Source organism: Littorina saxatilis, linkage group LG11 (assembly GCF_037325665.1).
Source record: "Littorina saxatilis isolate snail1 linkage group LG11, US_GU_Lsax_2.0, whole genome shotgun sequence".
Taxonomy (NCBI): Eukaryota; Metazoa; Mollusca; class Gastropoda; order Littorinimorpha; family Littorinidae; genus Littorina; species Littorina saxatilis.
The window spans coordinates 24395748-24407770 of NC_090255.1; the positions used below are offsets into that span (position 1 = coordinate 24395748).

General features: G+C 40.5%; 1 protein-coding gene and 1 long non-coding RNA gene across 2 annotated transcripts in view; both read right to left on the bottom strand.

Annotated features, from left to right (window-relative positions):
* LOC138979515 (TPR and ankyrin repeat-containing protein 1-like) overlaps positions 1–12023 on the bottom strand; it is a 108805-nt gene that overhangs the window by 29849 nt on the left and 66933 nt on the right. The window contains exons 40-41 of the mRNA XM_070352224.1: positions 8627–8796; positions 1157–1342 (exon numbers count right to left, since the gene is read on the bottom strand). Of these exons, the coding sequence (XP_070208325.1) occupies positions 1157–1342; positions 8627–8796 (356 nt within the window). The remainder of the gene's footprint in view (positions 1–1156; positions 1343–8626; positions 8797–12023) is intronic.
* On the bottom strand, positions 2108–3931 carry LOC138980081 (uncharacterized). The gene is made up of 3 exons (XR_011460234.1): positions 3757–3931; positions 2880–2984; positions 2108–2224 (listed from the first exon to the last, which is right to left on the bottom strand). It is a non-coding gene; the product is annotated as an uncharacterized lncRNA (long non-coding RNA).

A 12023-nucleotide genomic window follows, 5' to 3' on the forward strand; every position in this document is an offset into this window, starting at 1 on the left:
GCTTATCAGTATGATTCTCGCATGCACGCGTTTAACTCATTCGCTGCGTGTCGGAACTGGAATTCCGACACCTGTGTTTAGCGTTGGCTGCGTGCCGGTACTTGAGTTCCGACGGATATCACGAATTTTTAACGGTGTAAACGGTCCTGCTGACCAAGGGAAACAACCCCTGCAATGAACTTCTATCTGTCTACAGTGGTACCATTCACTGAAAACAGTTCCTTCCCTTAAATTGTTGGGATTAATAAAAATTTTGTTGACGGTGTGCGACCCACGTGTTTTGACTTTTCCAAGATGGCGGATCGTTCTGCTGAGACGTAGTAACTTGAAAAGAGTGCTAGAACGTGTTATTCAGTACGGTTCTGATCTTGACCTCAGTGATGATGATAGTGGAGATGATATTTTAGATTCTGGTGACGATTTTGTGCCAATGGACGATCATTTGGGTGATGATTCGGGCAATGCAAGTGTCGATCATGACATTGTGTATGATGAACCCATGACGTAGAAAGTTTTTTGTTTTGCTTCAAATTGGATATTTTGCCTGGATATGAAGACAACAAAAGGTATGTACTTTCAAATGTTTCATATATTTTCTAAAAGAGTAAGTTGCAAACTTTGCAAAAACATAAGGTATGTAAGGTTATCTTGTGTTGTTGATTTTTAATAATTTTTTCAAAATGGCTCTAAATCGCGCGTTGGCAGGGAACACAGGGGAAATTTAGACGCGCAGCGAATGAGTTAAACAATCAACCAGTCAGGGACCAGCATCTAGACACACCCACCACAATGGAGCAATCCTGCCGGAGGGCACAAGCCTCAATGGGTCAGGGGGAGATAATTGGACAGGGACAGAAAGAGAGGAACAATTAAATGACCAGGAATAATTTTATTCTATCATTAGTGAAAGTGCACCCTGTCACACACACAAAGATGTTCATGCCTGAGTAATCACTGATTTTTCAGAGCAAGATCCATTTTTTTCATCTGATTTACAATGTGCTATCATTGATACTTCCTTGAATTTGTAGAAATTCGACTTGAAGCGGGAGTCTAGTTAAGTTTGTTCACATCTTCATCCAACTTTCACCCTGCATTTATCCCATCAGAAGCGACAGTCAACAATGTCCCAATCGCAAAAATATCCACACTTTACCTGAACACATTCCAGCATGCCAGCGGTGTTTGAGACAGGCTGTGCAGTGCTGAAGCTGGTGAAGGCTGTGTCCAGGAGCTCCTTGTTCGCACGAAGCTTGGCCAACACCAGCTGACACTCTCCCAGTCCACTGTAGTCCTTGCACAGGTCAAACTGCTGTCGTGCACGCTCCAACAGGGCCACTATCTATACAGAAAGAATCCAAATAATCACACACTCCCCAGTCTACAGGTCAAACGTTGTGTGGAACGCTCCAACTGGGCAACAATCTACACACAAACAAATCACAAAGTAAATGAAAAAAAAGTAAAAAAATAAATGTATCAAAATAAAGATAAGCAAAGCCTGCTTGCAAATCATGTGTATGACTACGCTAGTCTACGCAACACTCATCATTTCTACCTGTCATAGTGTACATATAGCCCACTGACATTCTAGTACCAATCCAGGTTTTGAGATGTCATTAAGAAGGGACATGACTTCACAGTAAAACCTTTTTAAGACCCCCCAAAATATGAGAAAATCAGGTCTTAAATGGGAGGGAACGTTAAAATAAAGTGAAAATGTATAGAGGTTATGAACAGAAAATCTGAAAAAGTAAGGTCTTAAAAGTGAGGAAGTCTTAAATTAAGGGTCTTAAAAAGGGGGGTTCCACTGTATACATTTAGGTTTTCCTATCTCCCTCATCCTCGTCCTAAAAAATCTTGTTTGACATACTCATTTCAGATGATGTTCTCTTTGTGGTTTCCAAAATTAGAATCCCTATACAGTACTACAATTTTGTACAGTTTGGGCGCCAGTGGCTTCTAAATTTAAGTCTGTTTACATGCCTGCTTTAAGAACTACAGGTCCCAAAGTTAAGGCTCTTCTTGCCACACTTCAAAATGATGTATTTTATGCAAACCTTTTTTTTGGGTGTAATTAGCTATAACATATCATTAGCATCCATACCTTCTGCAGAGTCTCATCATCGGTGTTGTCATCGTCTTCGTCGGACGAAGCAACCTCAGTGCCATTCTTCTTGCTGGCCTTTGAGGATAGGGTTTTCTTCTGGCTCTTCTTGCCACCCTGGAAGGGATAGGTCAAATATTACACACACACACACACACACACACACACACACACACACACACACACACACACACGCACACACACATACGCACACACGCACACTAGCTAGTACAAGCACGTAACTGTATATAAACACACGTACACTCACACACAGAGTAGACACACACACGCAAACACACAATGTGTGACTTAATAAATGAGCTTCATGTCTAGAGAGAAGGCAGAAAAGTAAACCTAGCACAGTTCAAGGTGGCACCAGTCACATAAAAAGGGATGTCAATCTGAGAGGTGTGATATTCTGATTGTAGAAAAGAATTTTTGAATTGCATAATTGGTTTGACAATGACAGCATTAGTTTCAAACTGAGATCAAACAACTCATATCAGAGCCTCATCATATCAACATTTCTTAATAACAGATACAGAATGGTGCGCTTCTAAGTCAGATGCTATGGGCGGCTTGAAATATTAAAACTCTGCTGCAACCAAATCTTTTTGTTCATCTCTTTACCAACAATCCATTAGCTGCAAGAACTTAAAACATAGAAAACTGCAGCTAACTGTTGGTCCTAAAAAATTAATGCAGAAACGTACAGACTTGAAGTGTTTCTTCGCCAACAGTTCAGCCTGTGAATAAAAACCACTGATTCTACCTTCTTGCTCTCTTTCAAAAGAGCAACGGCCTTGTCAATGTCACCCTGGGTCTCCAGAAGAGCTGCTGACACCTCCTCTTCTGAGCAGCCGGAACTCTTGCAAACCTTGAAATGAAAATGACCAAAAAAATTAATTCGAGGTTAACATAAAAAGAATCAACAAAAGACAGAACACTGACACTGTTTCAAACTTGTTCTTTGTGTGCACCTCTGTACACATCCATAAATCAACACACATGTATGCATCCTCTCACATACATGCAAGCACACCTCGCCCCCTCGACTCCCTCATTCTTTCTCTCTCTCCCCCCTCTCTCTCTCTCTCTCCCTATCTCTCTATTTCCCCACCCCCCCTCTCTCTCTCCGCTACGCAATCTATACCCTTGCTCGACACGAAGCAGATTGTCGTCGGGCCATTTTGGCTGTCTCACAAAGAAGGCTTCATGTGAAATCGATAAAGATGACGAGAGAAGTGAGTTAAGGCAGGAACCTCCCTGCATAAGTAATCCAGATGTTGAAGTTAACACACTGGGGCTAGTTTGCTCACCACCTTGCCCAGAGTAACAAATTGGCTAACAGTTAGTTTTCATCAACTTTTTGAAGTATCAAATGCACATGTTGTTGCTTTTTGGTAATTAATTGGAGTAGTCTGCATTATATTGTAAAGCGTCGTCACAGTTGGACATACACCATAAATTACCAAAAAAAATTAAAAAAATTTAAAAATTTAAAAAACACGCATGCACAAACACACACACATAAACACACACACATGCATGCGCAATCACACAAAACACACACACGCGTGCAAACACACAAAACTCACACAAAAACACATGCACACGTGCAAACACACGCACACAGTAATGCAACTTACCTGTTGGATGGCTTCTGGATCAATGGTTTCCTTCGCTGCTTCAGTTGCCTGAACCATACACACACACACACACATGGGTAATGATTAAATGTTGTACAACAGAATAGTGGATCAGCTTCTGAATATGCTTTTGAAGAAAAGTAGTGTAGGAATTTTTCTCGTCGTATTATTTTTCCACTGAGCGTACTGATCGTATTCTAGACAATCATGCTTACAAAATACGGCAAAATCGTATGGGTTCCCAGGTCTGCAAACTTTACAAACATTTAACGCCCAGCCGACCACGAAGGGCCATATCAGGGCGGTGCTGCTTTGACATATAACGTGCGCCACACACAAGACAGAAGTCGCAGCACAGGCTTCATGTCTCACCCAGTCACATTATTCTGACACCGGACCAACCAGTCCTAGCACTAACCCCATAATGCCAGACGCCAGGCGGAGCAGCCACTAGATTGCCAATTTTAAAGGCTTAGGTATGACCCGGCCGGGGTTCGAACCCACGACCTCCCGATCACGGGGCGGACGCCTTACCACTAGGCCAACCGTGCCGGTTTAGTTGTCTTCTTGAAACGAAAGAGGTATTATATTTGGTCAAGAAGCGTTTTTCACTGCTTACATTCAAATGAAAGATGGAGGATTAAGAAAAAAGATACAAAGATATGAAAAGGATGTTGAAAAGGACAAGCCCTTTTATGCACTCAAAATAACAACACAAACAGTTTATTGATTAAATTATCGCTGCATGTTGACAGATTTTTAAAAAGATCATTACTTTGCTTGCTATGACCATGGTTTTCCTGATATATATTTGGTGCGCCTGTGCTCTGTTCGCCATTGTAGCAAACTTTCGCGATTGACAGTCAGGAATTTTTGCAAGCTGATATTTCAGCACAGCGAGTTCATCTGAGCCCGAGGTTGATTAGCTGTACTCATGGTGATAATGTTTCTAGTTTTGAGCAAATATTGGCACTGAAGACTTGAGCAACAAAGAAAATTGGCAGCAAATAGTCACTGCTTCAAGACAGCAAGTGTTCCCGTTTCTATTATTAGATTGGCAGCACTCGCTCCCGATTCTTTTGACTCGAGCAGCGATCTTTTGCTTTATTTTAATTAAAAGAGCATTGCAACTGTTTCTGTTTTAATCATAGCGATAACATACTTTATTTCATCATGGTTTAAAGTTGTCATTTTCACTAAATCGTTGCTTGTCACAGTCGAGCATGCACTTGTTTACATCATGATGGCGGCTTTCGTGGAATCACTGTGTCACAGTCTGTGCTTGAGTCTGTAGGTGCACACAATCCAGAGGAACCGAGTATTGAAACAAATTATACTGTAAGCATTCAGCATTGCTCTCTTAACTTTATAAAGAATTTGTCAGAACATAACCACTCATGTGCTCTTTTCAGATCGGGAAGCCGGGAAGCTACGTGAATTTAGATCTAGGGCCAACCCCTGCAGCACCCAATTAACAAGCAGTGTACGATTACCTTTAGATCTAAACTGTAACAAGTGAGACTTAATTCAGTCTTGTGGTGAGTGCATGTGTTCCCTCAAATGGAAAAAGTTCAAACTTGTACTGGCGTGACACCAACATCGTTATCAGCAGATTGTTGTTAGAGTAGTGTTCATTACTGATAATAACAGCTAGGCATATGCGTTTGGGTGTAGATCTGTGCAAAAAGGCAGTTTGCACTTAAATAAAATGTAGTGTTAGAATGGCATTTTATTTCCCCACCGTATGCAGCAAACAGCTGTATTTTTCATTATGTAAATCAGTGGACCAAAGACCAAAGGCACCCCCTAAAATCAAATTTGCTAAAGGAGAGTTTCAGATACTAAAATGCACACAAAAATGACATTGGCAAACCTGACTCTATTTTTTACTTTAGTTGCAAGAACAGTACATGTTCTATCACGAAAATAATTTTTTGGTTGTAATTAGGTGTATTTAGAGATTTTTTAAACCAAACTATTACTCTTTGAGCTCAGAAGTCCTACTTTTTGACGTATTGGTACATCTGCTGGACGAATCATTTGTATCAGGAAACAAAATAAAATTCGGATTTTATGTGAAAAATTGAATATTTATCAAATCAATATCAACAGATTATTAAAAACATGAAACTGAAAAAAAAGTTATTCATGACGATTGTCATGGGTGTGCTGGTTTTGGCATGAGATTAAGCAAAACGGGTTGCTTTCATCCACCAAAACTTCGTTCCATTCTGTTTTATCTTTTAATTCCTTATTAATGTTAGCAAGAACATTTCAAGAGCTTCAATTTGATATGCAACATTTGATAATTACCTGTAGAATTGAGCATAAAACTTAAGATTTTTTGGCCATTCCCATATTTCATTGTTTTCAGCATGAAATACCGTGAACTGGTAAGAGTTTTAAGACCTTCATTTTTACATTTAGTCAAGTTTTGACTAAATGTTTTAAAGGCATACTAACGCACTCCCGTGTTTACAAAGTGTAGTTTGCCCACAATCGATGTCAAACGCACCATAAGACCATATAATGATGATACGTCACCATGCGCGGACCATAATACATGCATTACAGCTTGTTCTAGCCTCTGAAAAAGTGAGGATGTCAACAAAGCCGCGGTGTTCTCTCCCTTGCATCAACGTTACATGTGTTGCCAAATCTATAAATAGGACGATCCAGATCAAAATGAAAATTCAAATATCTCAACATTTAACACTATTGTGAGTAGCACTGCCACGGCGTTTACGTCCTGCCTGCCCAAGCTTGCCACCAAGAAACTTCCCAAAAATCAGTAACTGTAAAGAAATCTGTCTAGCAAGCTTGAATTAAGTCCAATCACCACCAAATTTTGTGTACTAATTCAAAAATGGATGCCCAGTTCAGTCGTGCTATTTATAAGTTTGTCACGCGATTTGTTTTAGCAAAGGGGGGTGAAAGGGGGATAATTTGTGTTTTTTAACGTTTTTTTGTGGGTGTTTTATTTTCTACTGCTTTTTTTAAAAGTTATTTTTTAACAGAAAGTATCATAAATAATGTTATAACCAAACAAGGTGTAAAACCTATGAATTAGCTGAAATATTGTTAACATTGTACACAGAAATAAGGAGACAGTACAAAGAAAAAAACAAGCAAATCACGCATTCACTCACAGCATCCTGACTCAAATGAAACAAAACTGTAGATCTAACACTCACCAAATGATGTCTAGGTAATCCATATTGAATATAAGTCACATTTTCACAACAAAGTACCAACTGTACACATATGAACAATTCCAAAAGGATTTGAAGGCTCCAGCCATCCATTGTTATCAGTGCTGCCACGCCCCCATAGCTCCTGCACGATTCCGAGATACATGTTCGTCTAGCAGTATCACCGCCAACCACGTGTAGTTTGCCGACTCGTACTAGCAACAACGGGACTGTTTCTTCCTCACTTTCACTGCTTGTATCGCTTTCGTGAGGCGAAAACGATACGTCCGAATCATGCTCTACGGGATCCTCTAGGTCCAACATCCGGAGAATCTCCTCCCGAGACAAGGCTCGCCTTTGATTCATTTTTTTCCTCAAAAACGCACACAAATCAGGCGGATTTGCAAATGGCAGAAGGGGAAGCCAAGTGTATCAAGGGAAACAACTCAATTTATTTGCAAGCTTCAAAAACCGGGAAGCAATCACGAGTCGTGTACCCTCTATGGCTGGTACTGAAAAATGCGCGTCCCGTCCATGGGCGTGTCAGCGCTGGTACTGATTTATCAGTGTCCCGTCGCGAAAGTGTTAAGGGGTCCTAGACCACAATATTTTGCAGGGAACTTAATTTAGTCTGTCTCCAGCTGTTGGTAAAGCAATTAGCGTGTATAGTCATCGAGTACATATGGCTTTAACGTAGAGGGGGGAATCGAGACGAGGGTAGTGGTGTATGTGTGTGTGTGTGTGTGTGTGTGTGTAGAGCGATTCAGACTAAACTACTGGACCGATCTTTATGAAATTTGACATGAGAGTTCCTGGGTATGATATCCCGAGATCTTTTTTTCATTTTTTTGATAAATGTCTTTGATGACGTCATATCCGGCTTTTCGTGAAAGTTGAGGCAGCACTGTCACGCTCTCATTTTTCAACCAAATTGGTTGAAATTTTGGTCAAGTAGTCTTCGACGAAGCCCGGACTTCGGTATTGCATTTCAGCGTGGTGGCTTAAAAATTAATTAATGACTTTGGTCATTAAAAATCTGAAAATTGTAAAAAAAAAAAAAAAATTTTATAAAACGATCCAAATTTACGTTTATCTTATTCTCCATCATTTTCTGATTCCAAAAACATATAAATATGTTATATTTGGATTAAAAACAAGCTCTGAAAATTAAATATATAAAAATTATTATCAAAATTAAATTTTCAAAATCAATTTAAAAACACTTTCATCTTATTCCTTGTCGGTTCCTGATTCCCAAAACATATAGATATGATATGTTTGGATTAAAAACACGCTCAGAAAGTTAAAACAAAGAGAGGTACAGAAAAGCGTGCTATCCTTCTCAGCGCGACTACTACCCCGCTCTTCTTGTCAATTTCACTGCCTTTGCCATGAGCGGTGGACTGACGATGCTACGAGTATACGGTCTTGCTGAAAAATTGCATTGCGTTCAGTTTCATTCTGTGAGTTCGACAGCTTGACTAAATGTTCTATTTTCGCCTTACGCGACTTGTTTAGATTTTCTGTTCATAAGCTCTGTAAAGACCGGATTTCACCAGATTTTTGGAGGTCTTAAAAGGGGAGTGTCATTGTACTACTGTGCTCTGATCAAGCTGTCCATCCATCCCCCCCCCCCCCCCCCCCCCCCCCCCCCCCCCCCCCCCCCCCCCCGAGCTCACCTCTGTCTGTGCAACCTCAGCCTTCTTGGATGCAACGGCCATCAACTGCTGTGCTTTCAGCCAGTAACACTGTGCCTTGAGTGAGCTGTCTGTGCTCTCCTCTGCGATGATGGTAGCTGTGTCCACTTCACCGTTGTGCAGCATCATGCGGGCAGCCTCCGTGATACGACCTGCAAAATTGTTGTGACCCACTTATATCTGTGATCAATTTCCGATTGATGGCTGTGCTAACCTTGTACTAATTTATGAAAGCGTTTACATAAAGAACCCAGCTCAGTTTCCAATGTATAGTTGTGTTCAACCTGTGATTTACACCTGCACTCACTTTCCAATCAATAGCAGTGCTTAAAGTTTTCAAATGCACTGCGTATGAATTTATCATGCAAAATATCCTACTGGTGTTTTATTTTTGTGCCTTTAAATCTGGAAACATGTTTGGTAACTATTTTTTTAAATCTTGAAACTTATCCAGATCTGGGAACCCCTGTTTTGCACTTGGGAGTATTCTCAGACAAACTTGGTGTATTTTCAGAAAAATTAGTGTACTCCACACTGCTTTCAAATATTCATGATTCAAAACTGCTTCTCACATGTTTGTTGCACCTTTAAGTTTACCAATACATTGATAACAACATTTACTGGGAAAAACTGCAATCATTGATCATGTGGCGGGAGAGCCCTATTTGTAGAAAGTTTAATGTTATAGGATAAAATATTGAATGTTCAGGACAGTGATGGCGTACAGACTCAATCTGCTGGCCTCAGCTTTCAAAAGAAGCGTAAGAGTAATTGGTATCGAAACCAAAAGTAGACGACGCAAGGGAAGTAATTCCCTTTTCAGTTCCGTGTTGGCGGCCATTCGTGTGGCGCTGACATGATTTACCGGTATACATGTCAATAAGCATTGGTAAAACTTGACAAATGTCAAGTTAAATGATGGGAGACCACAAGATATTATTTTGGTTATTAACGTAACAGGAGTACGATGATCGTCCGTCGCGTTGGAAACAACGATCGCCGGACGAAGTTGTCGGTTGATCAGAAAGGATAGGAATCGTAAAAAAGAGGAGAGACAAGGTTTCTTTGATGAAGATAGTGTTGTAGGTTGCTTAAATATTGCGAACAGTTATTAAAAGAGCGCTTGTTGTGATCAGCAAGTGTAAAGATAAAGGAAAAAGGACGGACTACATTGTCCGCGTAATGTTTTCAAAGTAGTGCGGTTAATGTTCTTTTTCGGTCAGCCAATCTGCCTCTGGTTCTGTTTGTTTGTTTACGTTGCCATGCAGATTGGTATAAAAGACAGTGTAAAATGAAGTTCCTACACGCATTAGGACAGGCTTTAGGACAGATTAGAATGGGTTAGAATAAGGACATAGACAGAGGGCGCTAGGTTAGGGATTAGAATAGGGAGAGAGTAAAGGCAAGGTAGACTAGATCAAGATTTAGAATAGGGACAAGAAGAGGAGACTTCACATTCTTTCAAAGGGATAGCATAGGGAAAAACGCAGAGTAAAAGAACTTAGAGAATCTTACATTACATAAAGCAAGACAGAGTAGAAATAGTCAGATACAAAGGATAACCTCGCATGCTACTGGTTTGTTTACATCAAACGCCAGTAGAGGTTTAAATGTAGATAGGCGAAACTTTCGTAGATAGTTAGAAAATAAACAACCGAACTGTTAGAACGTCAGGTGACGTTTGATTGAACGGTCCTAAACTAGCTAGATAGGTGGGGAAATTAAACATTAGGTGACCTGCGTAAACTCAGATAAGCTCCTTTTGGTGTCCCGTCTGTTTTGCGTATGGTACTTTTAAAAGGGGGAAACTTGATTTAGGTTAGGGACAAAACACTTTGGTGACGAACAGGGGGATTCGTCCGTCCGGTTCTCATCGAGGTTAATATAGCTAAAACAGAGGTCTTAGACCATCCTTAAAATATCCCAATAGGGAAGAACCGTTCTTCCATCCAGAGGTCCTACAAAGTAAATAGATTGAGAGAATTTTCTAGTTAGTCAGTCAGGTGGTAAAAGATCCTGTAGTGGATAGGGACTGGGTGGCCGAGTGGTAACGCACTTGCGCTGGGAATTGAGAGGTTGCGTGTTCGACCCTGGGTCAGGCCGCTATTTTCTCCCCCCTTTCCTAACCTAGGTGGTGAGTTCAAGTGCTAGTCTTTCGGATGAGACGAAAAATGTTTGTTTGTCTGTCTGTCTGTAAAAAATTCCATTTCACAAGGCAGAAATTAGTATGTAAAGCGCGGAGAGCACAGTTAATTGTGGTTCGCGCTATATAAGCTCACCATAATAATAATAATAATAAAAATGTAGCTAGCTCGATATGCGGAGTCTCGCCTTATGATAGGATTAGCTGGTGGCTTCATTGTTTTTCTTACGATAACTTACGCATTTTTGATGTTTGCCGTATAAAGGCAACCCGGGATTTTGTACCGACTTTGTATGTGAATTTATAATATTGCGTAAATTGCGCTTGTTGTATTGTTCCATTTGTACACTTTTCTAAATAATAAATAAGTCTAATAAACTATTTTATAGAAAAGTGATCCAATGAAATTGGCTCTATTATTCGTCTGAATGGTTTTCACGTAGGTCGTCATTTCTTCTCGCAATCATAGCCTTTTTAGGAAGATAAGCTAACCCGGTAATTTTAGGTGAGAGAGGATAAATTATGCGATAGACAGATTAGAGGTGCATGCACTAGGAGAACGAACACAACGCGAGGTAAAAACTAGACATAAAAGTGAGTAAATAACAATTGCACGCACGAGACAATAGATCTGCAGAGCTAAACAAAAGAGGTTGTTTGTTTCTTATCTACAACTCTCACGGTTTTCCGCCGGGTCAATAAATATACAATCTTCATAATAGGAAAACTGCTACAATCAAATGCAGTTAATATGCATAGGTTACTGCTTCTTCATCTTCTTATTCGTTCATGGGCTGAAACTCCCACTATCATGTTTTTGCATGAGAGGATTTTTACGTGTATGACCGCTTTAACCCTGCCATTCGGGCAGCATACGCCGATTTCAGGGAAAGAATGATGGATATTTTCGTGTTTCTATAACCCACCAAACTCTGACATGGATTACAGAATCTTTTCCGTGCGCACTTGGTCTTGTGCTTGCGTGTACACACGAAGGGGGATAAGGCACTAGAAGGGCTGCACATAAGTTGACCTGGGAGATCGGAAAAATCTCCACCCTTAACACACCAGGCCGCCACGGCCGGGATTCGAACGCAAGACCTTCTGATTAGGAGGCAGATGTCTTACCACTACACCACTCACAAAACCCAGCAGATGAATATCATCAGATTCACGAATTGCTTTGGTTGGATGCCTAACCTCAAAGGCCTGAAACTGTTCATTTGAGCATACATC